Raw genomic sequence first — 13,403 nt, 5'->3', positions numbered from 1 at the left:
GGTAGTGCCTTTCCTATTTTACGTGTGTACGCCGGCGGAGCTCACTGACTTGTCAGTTTGAGCCGTGACTCTGGCAAGGTACCGTGATTCGGCCTGGTTAAAATCTGGCGTTGAAAAATATGTATTGCTATCAGGTTCGGCCTCATTTCTGATTTTCTCTGTGCTGCGCTGAAGAGGTCACGAAGGACGAAACGCTGAGTCCCGTCCGCAGATTGAGTACAACTATTATCGAGAGTAAGAAGCATACTCTTGCTAGTATTTTAAAGAAAACATAAACAAGAGCGTGCAAATCCGCTTCGTTTGGCCCACTGTGGAATCTTTGTTGACGTTACCTTTTCTGGAGATCATGACTGAGTCAGTATAAAATGGGCGCTTACGGTAATTCTTTTCCAGTCATCCAACAACTCGACCTTCGCTGATGAGGTCTGGATGACCGAAACAGCTGTCACTGAGTGCCAGAAGGAATAATATTCCAGTGCTCCGAAGGAACCTTTTAGGATGTGCCGGTGTGGTGGGCCTACACAGAGCGCAGCACAACGACGGCGGTGGCACGTGTAGTCAATGTACCGGCGTAGACACCAGACCTCCGGTACAAATATAATAGTTTTCTGCCCTCCCCCCTCCCCCCCCCCCCCTCACCCTATAATAAAGAGCTCCCCAGATCTCGCGGACGTCGCTAGCAAAATCCGAGCACATCCGTGTACCGGGTACCTTTCTGACCCATCTAGAGTCACAAAAAGTGGGCTTTTCAACGAAAAATGGACCCCAAGTTATTGATTGGCACGCCGATAAGTTAGCGATAACAAAATGTTTACTTCCATGCGGTAAGTATGTACAATCACAGTCATGTGCAGTTTGGAGAGCATACACTTTTGTATACGTACACTATTGTGCAAGTCACGCACTCACGATAAGTCACGCGGCGTATCGCGAGTGTACTGTACATGTACATGTATGTTCCGAGTTAGGGGCAATCAGTCCTTGTTGCGGGCAGAGCTCGGTCCCCACTTGCCCGGATAAGGTGAGTTTTACTACCTAGGCTGCTACATTGTGCAGGTACATGTACATGTACATGATTGTGGTCTTTGTTGGGATTGGAGATAAAGAGGGCCCACCGTGTTTTGACTTCATACGCACATACATGTACATGTACATGACTGTATGCGGTTCATACTGCATGTATTCAAGAAGGAGCTTCGCAAACATTTCTGTAAGTATTCAGGTCTACTCTCTGGCATGCCGCTACCTTGTGCATAACAGTCCCCCCCCCCTCCCAATCTGGACTCTCTTGTACCATCATCCTTCAATGCTACGGACCCCACGGTAGGCGGACAGTCAGTCTTTGGGTCATCCTAATGAAGTTAGTACAGTCAACTTCGCTAATAACGATTGCGGATATAACGACAATTCGCGAATAACGATTGCGGATATAACGACAATTCGCTAATAACGATTGCGGATATAACGACAATTCGCGAATAACGATTGCGGATATAACGACAATTCGCGAATAACGACAGCATTTCCATGCCCAGAGCAAAGTCCCTTCCAACTGCAATACATAATGAGACGTCGGGTATAACGACACTTCGCGAATAAGGACACTTTTCTGATGCCCCGCCGGGTGTCATTATAAGCGAAGTTGACTGTACCAGTACTTCGAAGTATTATTACGGTATTATACGAATGTGCCTTTATGAACCCTCTACACTTTCAATTACTGTATAGCACGTTTATTTCGATGTAGTTTAAATTTCGGCAACTTCGGTACTGGTCCTGGATCACCTAATTTAACATTAGGCCATGGTAAAAAATTATCTTTGATTCTCAAGTACGCACGCACCAATTTTTGGCGGTGCACCGACGATTTTTTAATTTTCTATGCATGCATATGCGCGCATGAAAACGGTCAATGCGAAAGGCATGAATCAGGGAGTAGTAAAATACCGGTATTTTTCTACTCCCTGGCCTGAGAGGTTATGCGAATGACGTCACGAGGAGCGCCAAGGCGGCTGCGAGTGGCAGGGGTGGCAAAATGAAGTCGTTTCTGCTTGAACTATTTTTTACTAGTCTTTGAGAGGAAAAGTAAAATTTGTTGTTGGTTGTCGACATATCGTTCCTCACTTTTATTTTAATTTCCGCTGGTGTCTCGCTTGCTGAAGTTTTTAGCCTTCAACATGCCGAAGAGTTGTGCAGCCGTCGGATGTAGCAATCGTGCCGATCCTGGAACGGCTGTGAAGTTTTACAAGTTTCCTGTAGCGGACGAGCGGCGCAAACTATGGGTTGCGGCTATGAGACGAGAGAATTGGAAGCCAACTGACAGTAGCAGGATCTGTTCAGACCATTTCGTAGGCGCAGAGAAGAGCAACGATCCACTATCTCCCGCTTACGTTCCGAAACTTTTTGAACATGTCAGGACTCCTGTAAAGCGTAAAGCGGAGAGGGATTTGGTGGCATATGAACGCCGAGCGAAGCGGAAGCTGACGTTCGAGAAGAGCAAGACGCAGACACCAGTGAAAGTGGACGCCTCCGGGAATGACTTCACAGAGGCAATGGCAGATTTGCCTGGTGCCTATGGTGCAGAGGTAGAGTCTGATCCTGTAGCAGTCTCCAGTGTCTCATCGCAGACTGACATGGATATGGAGCACTTGACGCGGCTGGAGGAGACAAACAACTGTTTGGTCCTGGAAAGCAAACGGATGCCACACGCTCCAGGACAAGGTGACACCTTGTCAATCGAGTCGTTTGAGAAAGACAACGCGAAGGTGCTCTTCTACACTGGTTTGCAGTCTTTTGGGACCATGATGGGCATATTTGAACACGTGAGGAAGAGAGTTCCACAGCACCACCGCCACACGCTCTCTCTCTTCCAGCAGTTCTTGATTGTTCTCATGAAGCTTCGGCTGAATTGTCGGGACCAAGACTTGGCGTACAGATTCGGCATTCACCAGTCGACCGTGTGCCGGATTTTCCAGCGCTGGATCCGGGTGATGCATGTGATGCTGGGACCACTTGTCAAATGGCCGGAAAGGGACGAACTACGCAAAACTCTGCCACTTGAATTTCGTAAGCATTTCCCGGGCTGTGCTGTCATTATTGACTGCTTTGAAGTTTTTTGTGAACGACCTTCTGATCTGATGGCAAGAGCTCAAACGTACTCTCACTATAAAAGCCATAACACTGCAAAGTTTTTGATTGGCGTAGCGCCACAAGGTGTCATTACATTTATTTCGCATGCATGGGGCGGGAGAGCCTCAGACAAGTTCATCACAGAGCACTGCGGTCTGCTTAGTCACCTAAATCCGGGTGACCAGGTGCTGGCTGACCGTGGTTTCACTGTTGAAGACAGCGTTGGCATGTTCTGCGCAGAGTTGGTGATGCCCCCATTTACGAAGGGGAAGAAGCAACTCTCCAGGCTGAAATTGGACAGTGCTCGACAAGTGTCACGCGTCCGTATCCATGTGGAGCGAGTGATTGGAATGCTTCGCCAGAAATACACGATCCTCTCTGGCACTTTGCCCATTGCTTTCCTCATGCATGACGATAAAGCTACATCATGTGCATTCATTGACAAGGTTGTCACCGTCTGCTGTGCTCTGTGCAACTGTTGTGAGTCCGTGGTACCTTTCGAGTAAATTACATCATGCCGCTTTGTCAGCTGTAATGATTGCTACATTATTATTATTATATTATTCAAATTTATTATTAACCCCTTGTGCTTTTTGGACTGTCTGGATATACCGGCAATTATATTTCTGTTTTACCTATTCTGCAGTTGCATGCGCATGTGTTCACCTCATTGACCTCGCTTGTTTCTAGTTTCTTTTGTCTGGCTAGCCAAGCTTGCTTGGTCATGGCAACGCCAACAGACTTATAATAATAGTAATAATAATGGCTTCTATCATCACTCACGACATGCCTCCGTTTCTTGTTGCATCAATATAATGACTCGTGGTCCAAATAGGGACAACACAATATAATAATTATGAATAGCCCTGAAACCCAACTTAGGGTGCTGGGTAGTGCGCGATGTACCATCAGATGTAGTATGCCCAGCACCAAAGAACAACTCAACTTATGCCAACATCACCCGGAAGAGACGTAAAGAGCGAAGTGTTTGATGTGTAATGATGGAGTAATGATGGAGTTCCTCTGCTCACATGCATAAGCAGTGAGTGGTCTTCACGCATGTCCTGGGACCCACAAATACGAATCAGCATTATGGTCCTTCAGAGATACATGCAAGCAAAGAAATACAAGAAAGGTAACGGAAATCGTTGTGAAAGCCCAGCCACCGATTGTATGCACACACGTGGCATGTGCAACAGCAAGTACCGTGGAAGGCACAGCAGAACAAGTTGAAAATGCAACTCTAGAAATACCAGAATAGCAGGCTCCATGAATATACCGTACTGGCAATATATGTTGCCGCGTAACGCGTAACGCAGGGGGGTGCGGCGTAACGCGCGACCAGGCTAGTGCGACAAATTTTCGTTGCGTTCGTAACGCGCGTCCGGCGGGGTGCGGCGATCTTTTCATTGCAAAAAAGGCTGAAAACTGTGAAAGCACGTGTTATGTACGTACCGCGTGGTGAAAAGTTCAAAACTGGACGCAGCAGGAAGTCCTGCAATAGCAAAAAAGGACTGCGGCAATATAGAAACCTGTGTCACCAGGCCTTGGAATCTGCCTGGTTCCGCGTAGCCTGTTCCACAGCGCGTGCTTCCTCCTCTGAAACACAGACCGCTGGAAATACTGCCTCGCAACGAACGAGCAGGTCCCCAAAACTAGCATCCAGCATGTCTGGTTCGTACAATAAATCCAAAATGGGTGGATATCCCTCGGGCTTGGAAGGTACGTACCTATCGCAGAACCCGGGAACAAGGGAGAGTAATTACCGGCTTGACATAAATTTCTATATAGTTCACCCAGCTCAGCACTGGAGGGTTGCTTAATATCAGCAGGGACCTTCTCCTCCGACCTACGGCGCTTGCTCCCATGCTGTTTAGTGTCGGGTGCAGTGAAGTTTATGTCACGAATCCTGGCATACTCCACCTCCTTCATTGAAGGAGTTGACCATTGGCACGGCAATGAAGTGCTTCCTGTGTTCTGAATCAGCTGCGTTCTAGAATACAGGCTGAACAACAGTGCAGCAACGTGAGAACAAGACTCACCAAGACCAGCCATGCAGGTGCAGTGTGCACAAATCACGCTACCGTCGTTTTGCGCAGCAATCCAGGGTTGCAGATGGGTGCCGGAAACTGACTGGGAATGGCGGACTTTGGCGATGACAAACTTGCTGTCACATGTGTCAGATTCGGACGCTGGAAACGCACGAACATCGCCGACCCAGCCACTGACAAGGTATTTGTAGCCTTCCAAGCTCTTGTAGGCCTTGAGCTGCTCCTTGGTGTAGGGGCTGGGCGCGTTGACCAAGAAATTGTAAATATCGGGATAGTCCACAAGTGGAAATTTATCTTCCTCTAAAAAAATACTTCTGGGCAGGTAAGGATCACTCGAGTCTGGTGCAACGCGCTCGAGCTTTTCACGGTACCGGCATTTGCTGGAGTCATCTAACTCGTCATACACTTTTGAAAACTTGGGAGAAGTCATGGCCACTGATTCAGCGTTCGTACAATAGTCCTTTGTAAAGAACAGAAGAGGAACGTAACAGCGATACAGGAAATTTCCTTCGTGAAATTATTCCAGGCACATGTACTTCTTTTGAACTTTTCATCTCTTTTGCCACCCCTGCGGAGCGCGGCCGCTTTGGCCGCCTACACGCCGCCTGCACGTGATCCTTTCGCATAACCTCTATAATGTGAACATGTGACCATGTACATAATTGTATGTGTGACCCTATCTTTGGAAATAAAAAAATTGTGAGAAATAAAATAAAAAATCACTCGCTCGCACCGATTTTCACGAGCTCATGACCTGAGTTTGAGAATCAACTTTATTTTTTACCATGGCCTTACCCCTAAATTTTCCGAAATACCAAATATTATGTAAAAATCATGAAAATCAATGTCAAATTAAAGGGGAAGTTAAGGGCGCGTTTGGTTGGTACGAACTAGAACAGGATTCACCAGAACAGCGCGTTTGGTTGGGACTGCACCTGTTCTGGGTCGGCCAGAACATGTTCTGCTTGCTCCGGCCTCGAGGCCGGAGCAGACCGAGCAGTTTCACTTTTTCACAGTGAAACCTGGCGGGAACATCGATTGTGTTCCCAAATGATCACGTGCATACGCTTTTGGGTTAATAATGGTTGGACTCGTCGTACCGTACAAAGTGACCATGGTGATCCATACACATTTTGAAGAATGCACCAAGTTTAGCACATTTTTCCACAAAATGTGCTCTGTTTCTGGAGTAGCGTTTGGTTGGCATGAGGCTGCTCCATGTGCACCAGCTGTTCGATCCTGTTCTAGATCGTACCAACCAAACGCACCCTAAGCCTAAATCAAAATTTCACCAGTTGTAGTCTTCGGGCCGTTCGAGGTGCTGAGTCGAATGGTCTTGGTCCGAGGAAGCTGAGACGCTCCCTTCCTACTTTAATCGCAATCGAACTCGCGCACTTCCACCGAAACTGGGTGACTGTGCCCTACTAGTTGGGGATTTGTATGCAACATATCACTAAAAGCGCCATTTCGTTCTTATAAAGCCCGGATGACCGTGATTGGCCCATATGTTGTAGTCTTTTGGACGCTGAGTCGACTGGCTTTGGTCCGAAAAGGCTGCGATGCAGCGTTCCTCCTTTATTCCCAATCGAACATGGTTGAACAAGCGGTCACGTGCTCCTGCGTACACCAGTCACCTGGTTACCGTGCCTGCAGGCTACAGTACAACTTACAGCATGTTTACAGCATGTTTGGGCGAAAAAAAAACTTCAAGAAGGCCCGGGGGGGGGCAAAAGAAAAACCGGGACATGGTGAGCAACATTCAAATGTACGAGGTGAATTGCTATTTCTGGACATTGTACATTTCTGGACATTTCGAGTAAAATAATTTTTCGTCGCGTGTAGAGTCAAGTCAATCAGGTTGATGAAGTTTTTTCTTGTTGTAGTTGACAGCTGGGTTGTTGTAGTTTCTCCTCGTGTCGGTGCTTTGTTGATAGCCTTTTCTTGGGAGGCATTTCAACGAGTTTTGTGGTACTATGTCGCATGAGAATTTTGAATTTTGAGTAAAATAAGAAGTTAGAGAAATAACACCAAGAGCAACAACAGTGAAATTTACAAGTGTGAATTTTAACAATCAAAGCGAGAACTGAACAAAGGAGAAAGGAAGGAAAGACAACGTGATAACACATAACAGCAGTACATTACACCTAGAACATTAACGGCCAAGCTTGGCCGCACTAAACACGACGTTACTTGAACAATTTCAACCCAATAGACCGATCCCCTTATTATTGTCTGGGTTCGAGCAAGGGGGCAACTCCGCAGTCGCGTGGGATCCTGCTGCACACACGCGACCAACCTCACCTCGGCTGTGCGTGACTTCTCGCATGCGAAGTGCAGAGCACGCGAAATCTACACGCAGTGCAAGCCTGTCTACAAAAAATGCCACAAGGACTTTTGATTTGAGCTGTTTTGTTTTTCTTTAGACGTCTTCCTTTTTACGACTTCAGGATGCCTTCTCAGGATCATTGCTGCGTTCCTCACTTTCAGAACAGGAGGACGAAGCAAACAAATCGTTTCACTCCTTTCCTCGTGTGGAGGCACAGCGGCCTGGAGCAAGCGGATCCAGGCTATTCCCCGTGAGGAAGGACGTAGTTTTAGGGTCACTCTGAATATTTGAGTTGCAGCGATCATTTCGATCCCGAAGTCGAAATCGTTTTGCCCAGCTCTACAAGGGCAGGGTGAGTCCAGGAAACCAAACAGCTGTCCTACGGTACCAGGTTTGCTTTTCGCAAGAGAGTGGAATCTGGACGCTCTGCTCCCCATGCTCGCAAAACAGTATTTGCTAGTGCAGTTCGATCATGGAAGTGCAGCGTCTGCATCACGAGCTCCCCATGCTCGCAAACAAGTATTTTGCTGAGAGGCAACGGCATTTTGAGTTGGAAAGGAACCTGGCTTAGTGCAGTTTGGTCCTGTAATGGAAGTGCAGCATCTGCATCAGGAGTTGGCAGCAAGTAGAGCTCGTGTACAGAGTCTCGTGGAGCAGTTGGACGATGAGGTGAAGAAAGCCGAAAAACAGCTTACGTACAATAACATAAAGAAAGACTCTGAGCCGCTCCAGTTTCTGACTGGTTTGCCTTCAGGTGTTTGGACCGCTCGGTGGGACTTCTTTGAGCCTAGCCGAGAAAATGTACTGCGCCGAGCCAGATCTGCGAAGACGGAAGCTGAGGGACGGCGGATACAGTTGGAGGTGGCCGTAAATCGCCAATGAGCATGTAATGGAGGATCAGCTGCTATTGGCATTGATGTGTCTAAGCCTGAGCCGAATGGAACAGAAGCTGTCATGCGTGGCACAAGTTAATCATCCGTTTCACGGTATATACTATATAGCTAGCTGAGCTGGAAAGATGTCTTGTTCATCCGTTTGGGCATGATCCCCATTTGGGCGAGCTGGCGAGATGTTCAGTCATCAATGCCATGTGCCGCAAGACATTCTGCATTGTGGATGAAACAGTTCTATTTTTCCATGCACTTAGGGTTCTCGCATCGGCACGGCATAACAAGACCCAACAGATCCTTGCGCTCTAATTTTCTCCGATGGTAACATTGCTGATCACAACACCCGGTAGCCAGTCGCAGATGCAACCAAATCAACCCGGTTCTCTTACTCTCTTTTTCCAATACTGAAACCAAAGGTATACCAATATTTGCATCGAATGCAGTGATGATTTCAATGCTGTCCACTAGTACAACCCATTACCAGACTGGCATATAATCATGATAATATTATCCATTTCGCAATCACTGTCATTGCTTTCTTAGATATTCAATCATCAATATCGGACCATAAACCGTCTATCATCTTATATTATATCATCATTAGTATCCTGCTACTATCCTCCTCTAACGATGAGCTCGAAGAAAAGAAACAGCGGTCTAGAGGCGTAAACAATATCTGTCAACGGAAGTGTCCTTGCTGTGCTGGTGTGTTTATGCTTCGTGCATTAGTTCGGCCAAGAGCGCATGGTTGTGGCAGGTTGAGGATGTTTAATATACTAGAAAATAGTTCACTCTGAACATGCAGGGGGGGGGGGGGGTATATTCATAGGTTCGAAAGAACCGCACACACACTTTGCTGCAGACAGCGGCAAGCTTTGGCCCTCGTGCTTCGAAGAGGAAGCAATCCACTGCGCTACGCTTGCGATTAACAGCAAGCTTCGACTTTTCAAAGGTACGACTCATCATTGGCTCTGGGGTAATGTTCCTGGAACAAATGCCCCATTGCCAACTGAGGGCCAGGGAGCACGCAATCTGCCTTCCTGGGCGAGAAGTGTTCCAGCACAAGAAGCAGCACGAATACATGCTGACAAAGACCACCATCACCACCAGCCGGCACACAGCACACTGTTCTTCAAACACCATCCACTCCGTCCATGTGTTTGCACTGTCCTCCTCTAGCTCTTCACGCTCAACAAATACCACGCACTGCTCATCGTTTTTTTTATGCTTCCTCTGGGTTGGCTAGCCCTTCGACTTGACAAAACAGCGATCACCACTGCACTGCTATCGTCACCTCATAGCAGTCGCTTCCATCAGTGGCTTTTCCTGTCTTTTCAAGGTGTCCAAGGATGGCTGCTGTTGTCACTACAGGCAAAGAATGCCAAAGAATCATCGACCAGTGTCCTTGTTATCGATTGCATCCAAAGTGTTGGAAAGGATAGTCCACGAGCAACTCACACGATATCTAGTTCAGAGCAATTTATTCCCGCCAACTCAATTCGGCTACAGATCCCACCACTCTACATCCGACGCACTAGTGCTAGCTGTGGAAGGTATCTGTGAGGCCCGTATGAACAGACTCAACACAGGTGTAGCCTTTGTTGATATGTCAAAGGCATTCGATAAAGTGAAACATCAAACTCTTGTGCAAGATCTGTTCGAACTTGGCATCTGCGACACGGCACTCTGTTGGCTGGTGGATTACCTCTCTGATAGAGAACAGTACGTTCAGGTTGGCCAGACTAGAAGTCTCCCGTACACCAGTTACTCAGGTGTCCCCCAGGGGTCGGTACTGGGCCCACTGCTATTTATTGTCTATGCCCGCGGCATAGCAGAAGAACTATCACCGTTTAATGTGGGAGCAATCCAGTTTGCTGATGACATCTCTATACGATGTAGCAGGGAGTCTGCGGAAGCTGTTTCTGCACACCTTTCAGCTGCTGTTCAGCACCTGGCCACCTGGCTGAAGGGCCGTGGTTTAATTCTTAATGAAAGAAAGACACAGATATTGCCTATTCCCCCATCCCCATCTCAAGCACTTGAGCTGCATGTCATTTGTAATGGGCAGACGCTGCCTGTTGTGAAAACGGCCAAGTATCTTGGCCTACATTTCGACTCAGACATGAGCTGGAACACCATGACAAGCCATGTTGCACGCCGCGTTGCCGCTAAGATTGGGCTACTAAATCGAAGTGCAGCATGTTTGCCTTTTTCTTGCCGTGTTCAGTTTTTCAGGTCCTTTATACTATCAGAATTTGACTATGCATCTGCTGCCTATGCCCCTTTCTTATCGTCTTATCAGGATAAGCGCCTAAATAGTTTGTTCAAACGTGCGGCTCGCTCGGTGTGCAGGGCAGCCCCTCGCACTCACACGGCTCCCTTACTTGAACGCATGAATGCCCATACCCTCAGCATATACACCCACATGCACATCCTTGTATTCATTTGGCGCTGCCTGAACAAATCTTCAAGTACTCTGTTTGCAAGCTTTTTCACCCGTAGTCCCTCTCTCCGAACACGAGGAGGGAACAGCAAGTTACTCATCATTCCTGTCTCCCCCACTGCATCCTCAGCTAAGCGCATTAGCCATGCTGGAGCTATCCTGTGGAACCAGCTCCCAGACACAGCACGCCTCGAAAGAAAGCGCTCCACTTTCAAATCGCTAAGCCTGGCCTTTCTGTTAGGCAGTACCGTCAACTAGGATGAACTCATCTGCTTCACTACCTCTCTCTCTCTCTCTCTCTCTCTCTCTCTCTCTCTCTCTCTCTCTCTCTCTCTCTCTCTCTCTCACTCACTCACTCACTCCTTTCTTCCCGGTTGCCGTGCTTGTGACTTTTTTTCCCCTGCTGCCGTGCTCATATTAGTTATCTAACTACAGCTGTATCTTCTTCTTGGTTCTGTTTGTCCGCTTATGATTATATTTTCTTTTCTCTTATTATCAGTGGGACCATTGTCATTAGGTTTAGGCCTGTTTTGGAACTCCACTTTAAATAAAGCCAAACAACAACAACAACAACAACAACAAAGAAGTACTTTAGTGGCTGATGTCCAACCAGGTCGTTGGAAAATCGATTTTTCCACTTCAGGGCTGCTGATCGCGACTTGATGACTTGGCAGCACCACGGTTACCTTCATAGAAGATGGCTCTGGAGAGGAAAAGACAGACCAGAAAAAGGTTACTATTATCTTCAGCACCGATCGCAAGGAGAAAGAAATATGGTCTGCTGTAGCCTAGGCACAAAATAAATCTGACAACACGATTCGCGATTCGAATATTTCAACAAAACTCACCTCTGGAGAAACTCCTGTTTGTGGCCCGAGAACATTCCCTACCGCGCCTTGAAAAAATCCTGCAGCGGCATCATAGTCTATGTCTCTCTCGGGGACTCTGCTCCTACCAGCAGGAGGTTTAGCACCGCTCGAAGCCATCGCAAACTACTTGAACTAAGCAGAAGACATTCCAAAACAAACCTGAAACACACTGTCAAAGATGCTGTCACGTTCAAAAACTAGCTCGATCGCGAGTGAGGTTGCCCCCGTGCTCGAACCCAGTATAATAAGGGGATCGGTCTATTATACTATCTTTCTGTACACACAAATTAGGCTTGTACAGACGTTGATAGATAGCTTCCAACACTTTTAACTGTAGTCCATAACCATGACGACCACGGCACAATACAGTGAACGAAGAGTCTGAATACGCACCGCAACAATCAGGACTAGCCAGCAGATGATTGTACACTGAAGACTTGCTACCACGAAACCTACGCACAACACTAACACTCTCACCGGCACTCTCACCATCACTCCCATCACTGCTCTCCGACTCACTGCTCCCTCCGCCGTCCGTTCCATCCTCCGCTTCCTCTGTACTCTCTCTGTCTCGTCCATCCCGCCTGACCGGGTCCATTGAACTCAACTCGGCCGTCCCCCTGCTATCACGTCCCTCCTTTCGCCCTCGTCCGCTGAGTGCGTAGCTTCTGTTGTAGTTGGCTGTTGATCGTCTTGGTCTTTCAATTATGGGCTTGGATGGTGGATTAGTTGTCGTTGCTGTAGATTGCGTTGTTGGTGTTGGTGTGGGAGTTACTGGTATGCAAGGTGGGTCTTTTTGACTCGTCATTTGTAGTGTTAACTTAATGTAGCTGTCAGTGTTGCTCGCGGTCTGCCACTGGCAAGCTCCACCGCCGCAAGAACCGATGGCGGAGGATCAGGAGGAGGCAGTGGGACCGGGATCGCAAGCGGCACCGCCTCAGCCAAAGCCGCCGGGGGCACTGACGAGAGAACCACCGACGGCCGGAGCAAAGGCGGCGACACAAGCCGACCCGATGAGCCACCACGCCCATTCTCCCCCACCACCGCCACCAACGACGGCGGAGCAAGCACAGTCTGTGAGCCAGGATCCGCGGGTTGTGTAGGCAACGGCTGTGTGGTTAATGGTTGTTTTCTAGGTCGCCCTCGCTTCGGTCTTTGTTGTTGTGCGCAAGGTGGAAGTATGTGACGTGGTGTGTGTTGTTTGATGCGTGCGTTCAGGTGCTGAACAGTCCTACCAACATACCGACTAGCGCATTGTCGGCATTCAAAGTTGTAAATAAGATGACTTAGGTGATGGGCTGGTAGGACATCCTTCCGCACCGTAAACGCACGCATCGTCGTAAAGACTGGCACAAAGTGTACTGCGTAGTATGTTCGACGAACAACAGACTTGACTGCACTACAAGCTCTAGTCGACTCCTGCCCTTTCCACGGCAAACATAAATACACGGGACAACGAGCCGGACCAATCATAGGAGCCTTCGTAGTTTGTTCGACTTTCAACAACTTCTGCAACAGAAACTCAGGGTACCCGTTCTTGACAAAAACTGACCGGAGAAAATCAAGCTCTTCCTGCAGCTTGCAGGACGAACAAATACGCTTCGCACGATCTACAAGGTTACGCACTAAGTTTACTTAATGTCTTTATATTGAGACGAACAATAAGAGTCAAATACAATGTACTGACCAGTAAAC

The 13,403-nt window shown here is 47.9% G+C and overlaps 1 protein-coding gene across 1 annotated transcript; it reads left to right on the top strand.

The window, feature by feature from the left end:
- Positions 1-2,177: 2,177 nt before the first annotated feature.
- LOC135806148 (uncharacterized) lies at positions 2,178-3,635 on the top strand. Its single transcript, XM_065320303.1, has one exon. The coding sequence runs from the start codon at positions 2,178-2,180 to the stop codon at positions 3,633-3,635; it is 1,458 nt and encodes a 485-aa protein (XP_065176375.1).
- Positions 3,636-13,403: the final 9,768 nt, after the last annotated feature.

This window comes from Sycon ciliatum, chromosome 1 (genome assembly GCF_964019385.1).
Source record: "Sycon ciliatum chromosome 1, ocSycCili1.1, whole genome shotgun sequence".
Lineage (NCBI taxonomy): Eukaryota > Metazoa > Porifera > Calcarea > Leucosolenida > Sycettidae > Sycon > Sycon ciliatum.
This window is presented reverse-complemented; position numbering and strand designations above follow the sequence as displayed.

What these genes read in the sequence shown, in the direction of transcription:
- LOC135806148 (XM_065320303.1), top strand. Translation starts at nt 2,178, where the DNA reads ATGCCGAAGAGTTGTGCAGCCGTCGGATGTAGCAATCGTGCCGATCCT.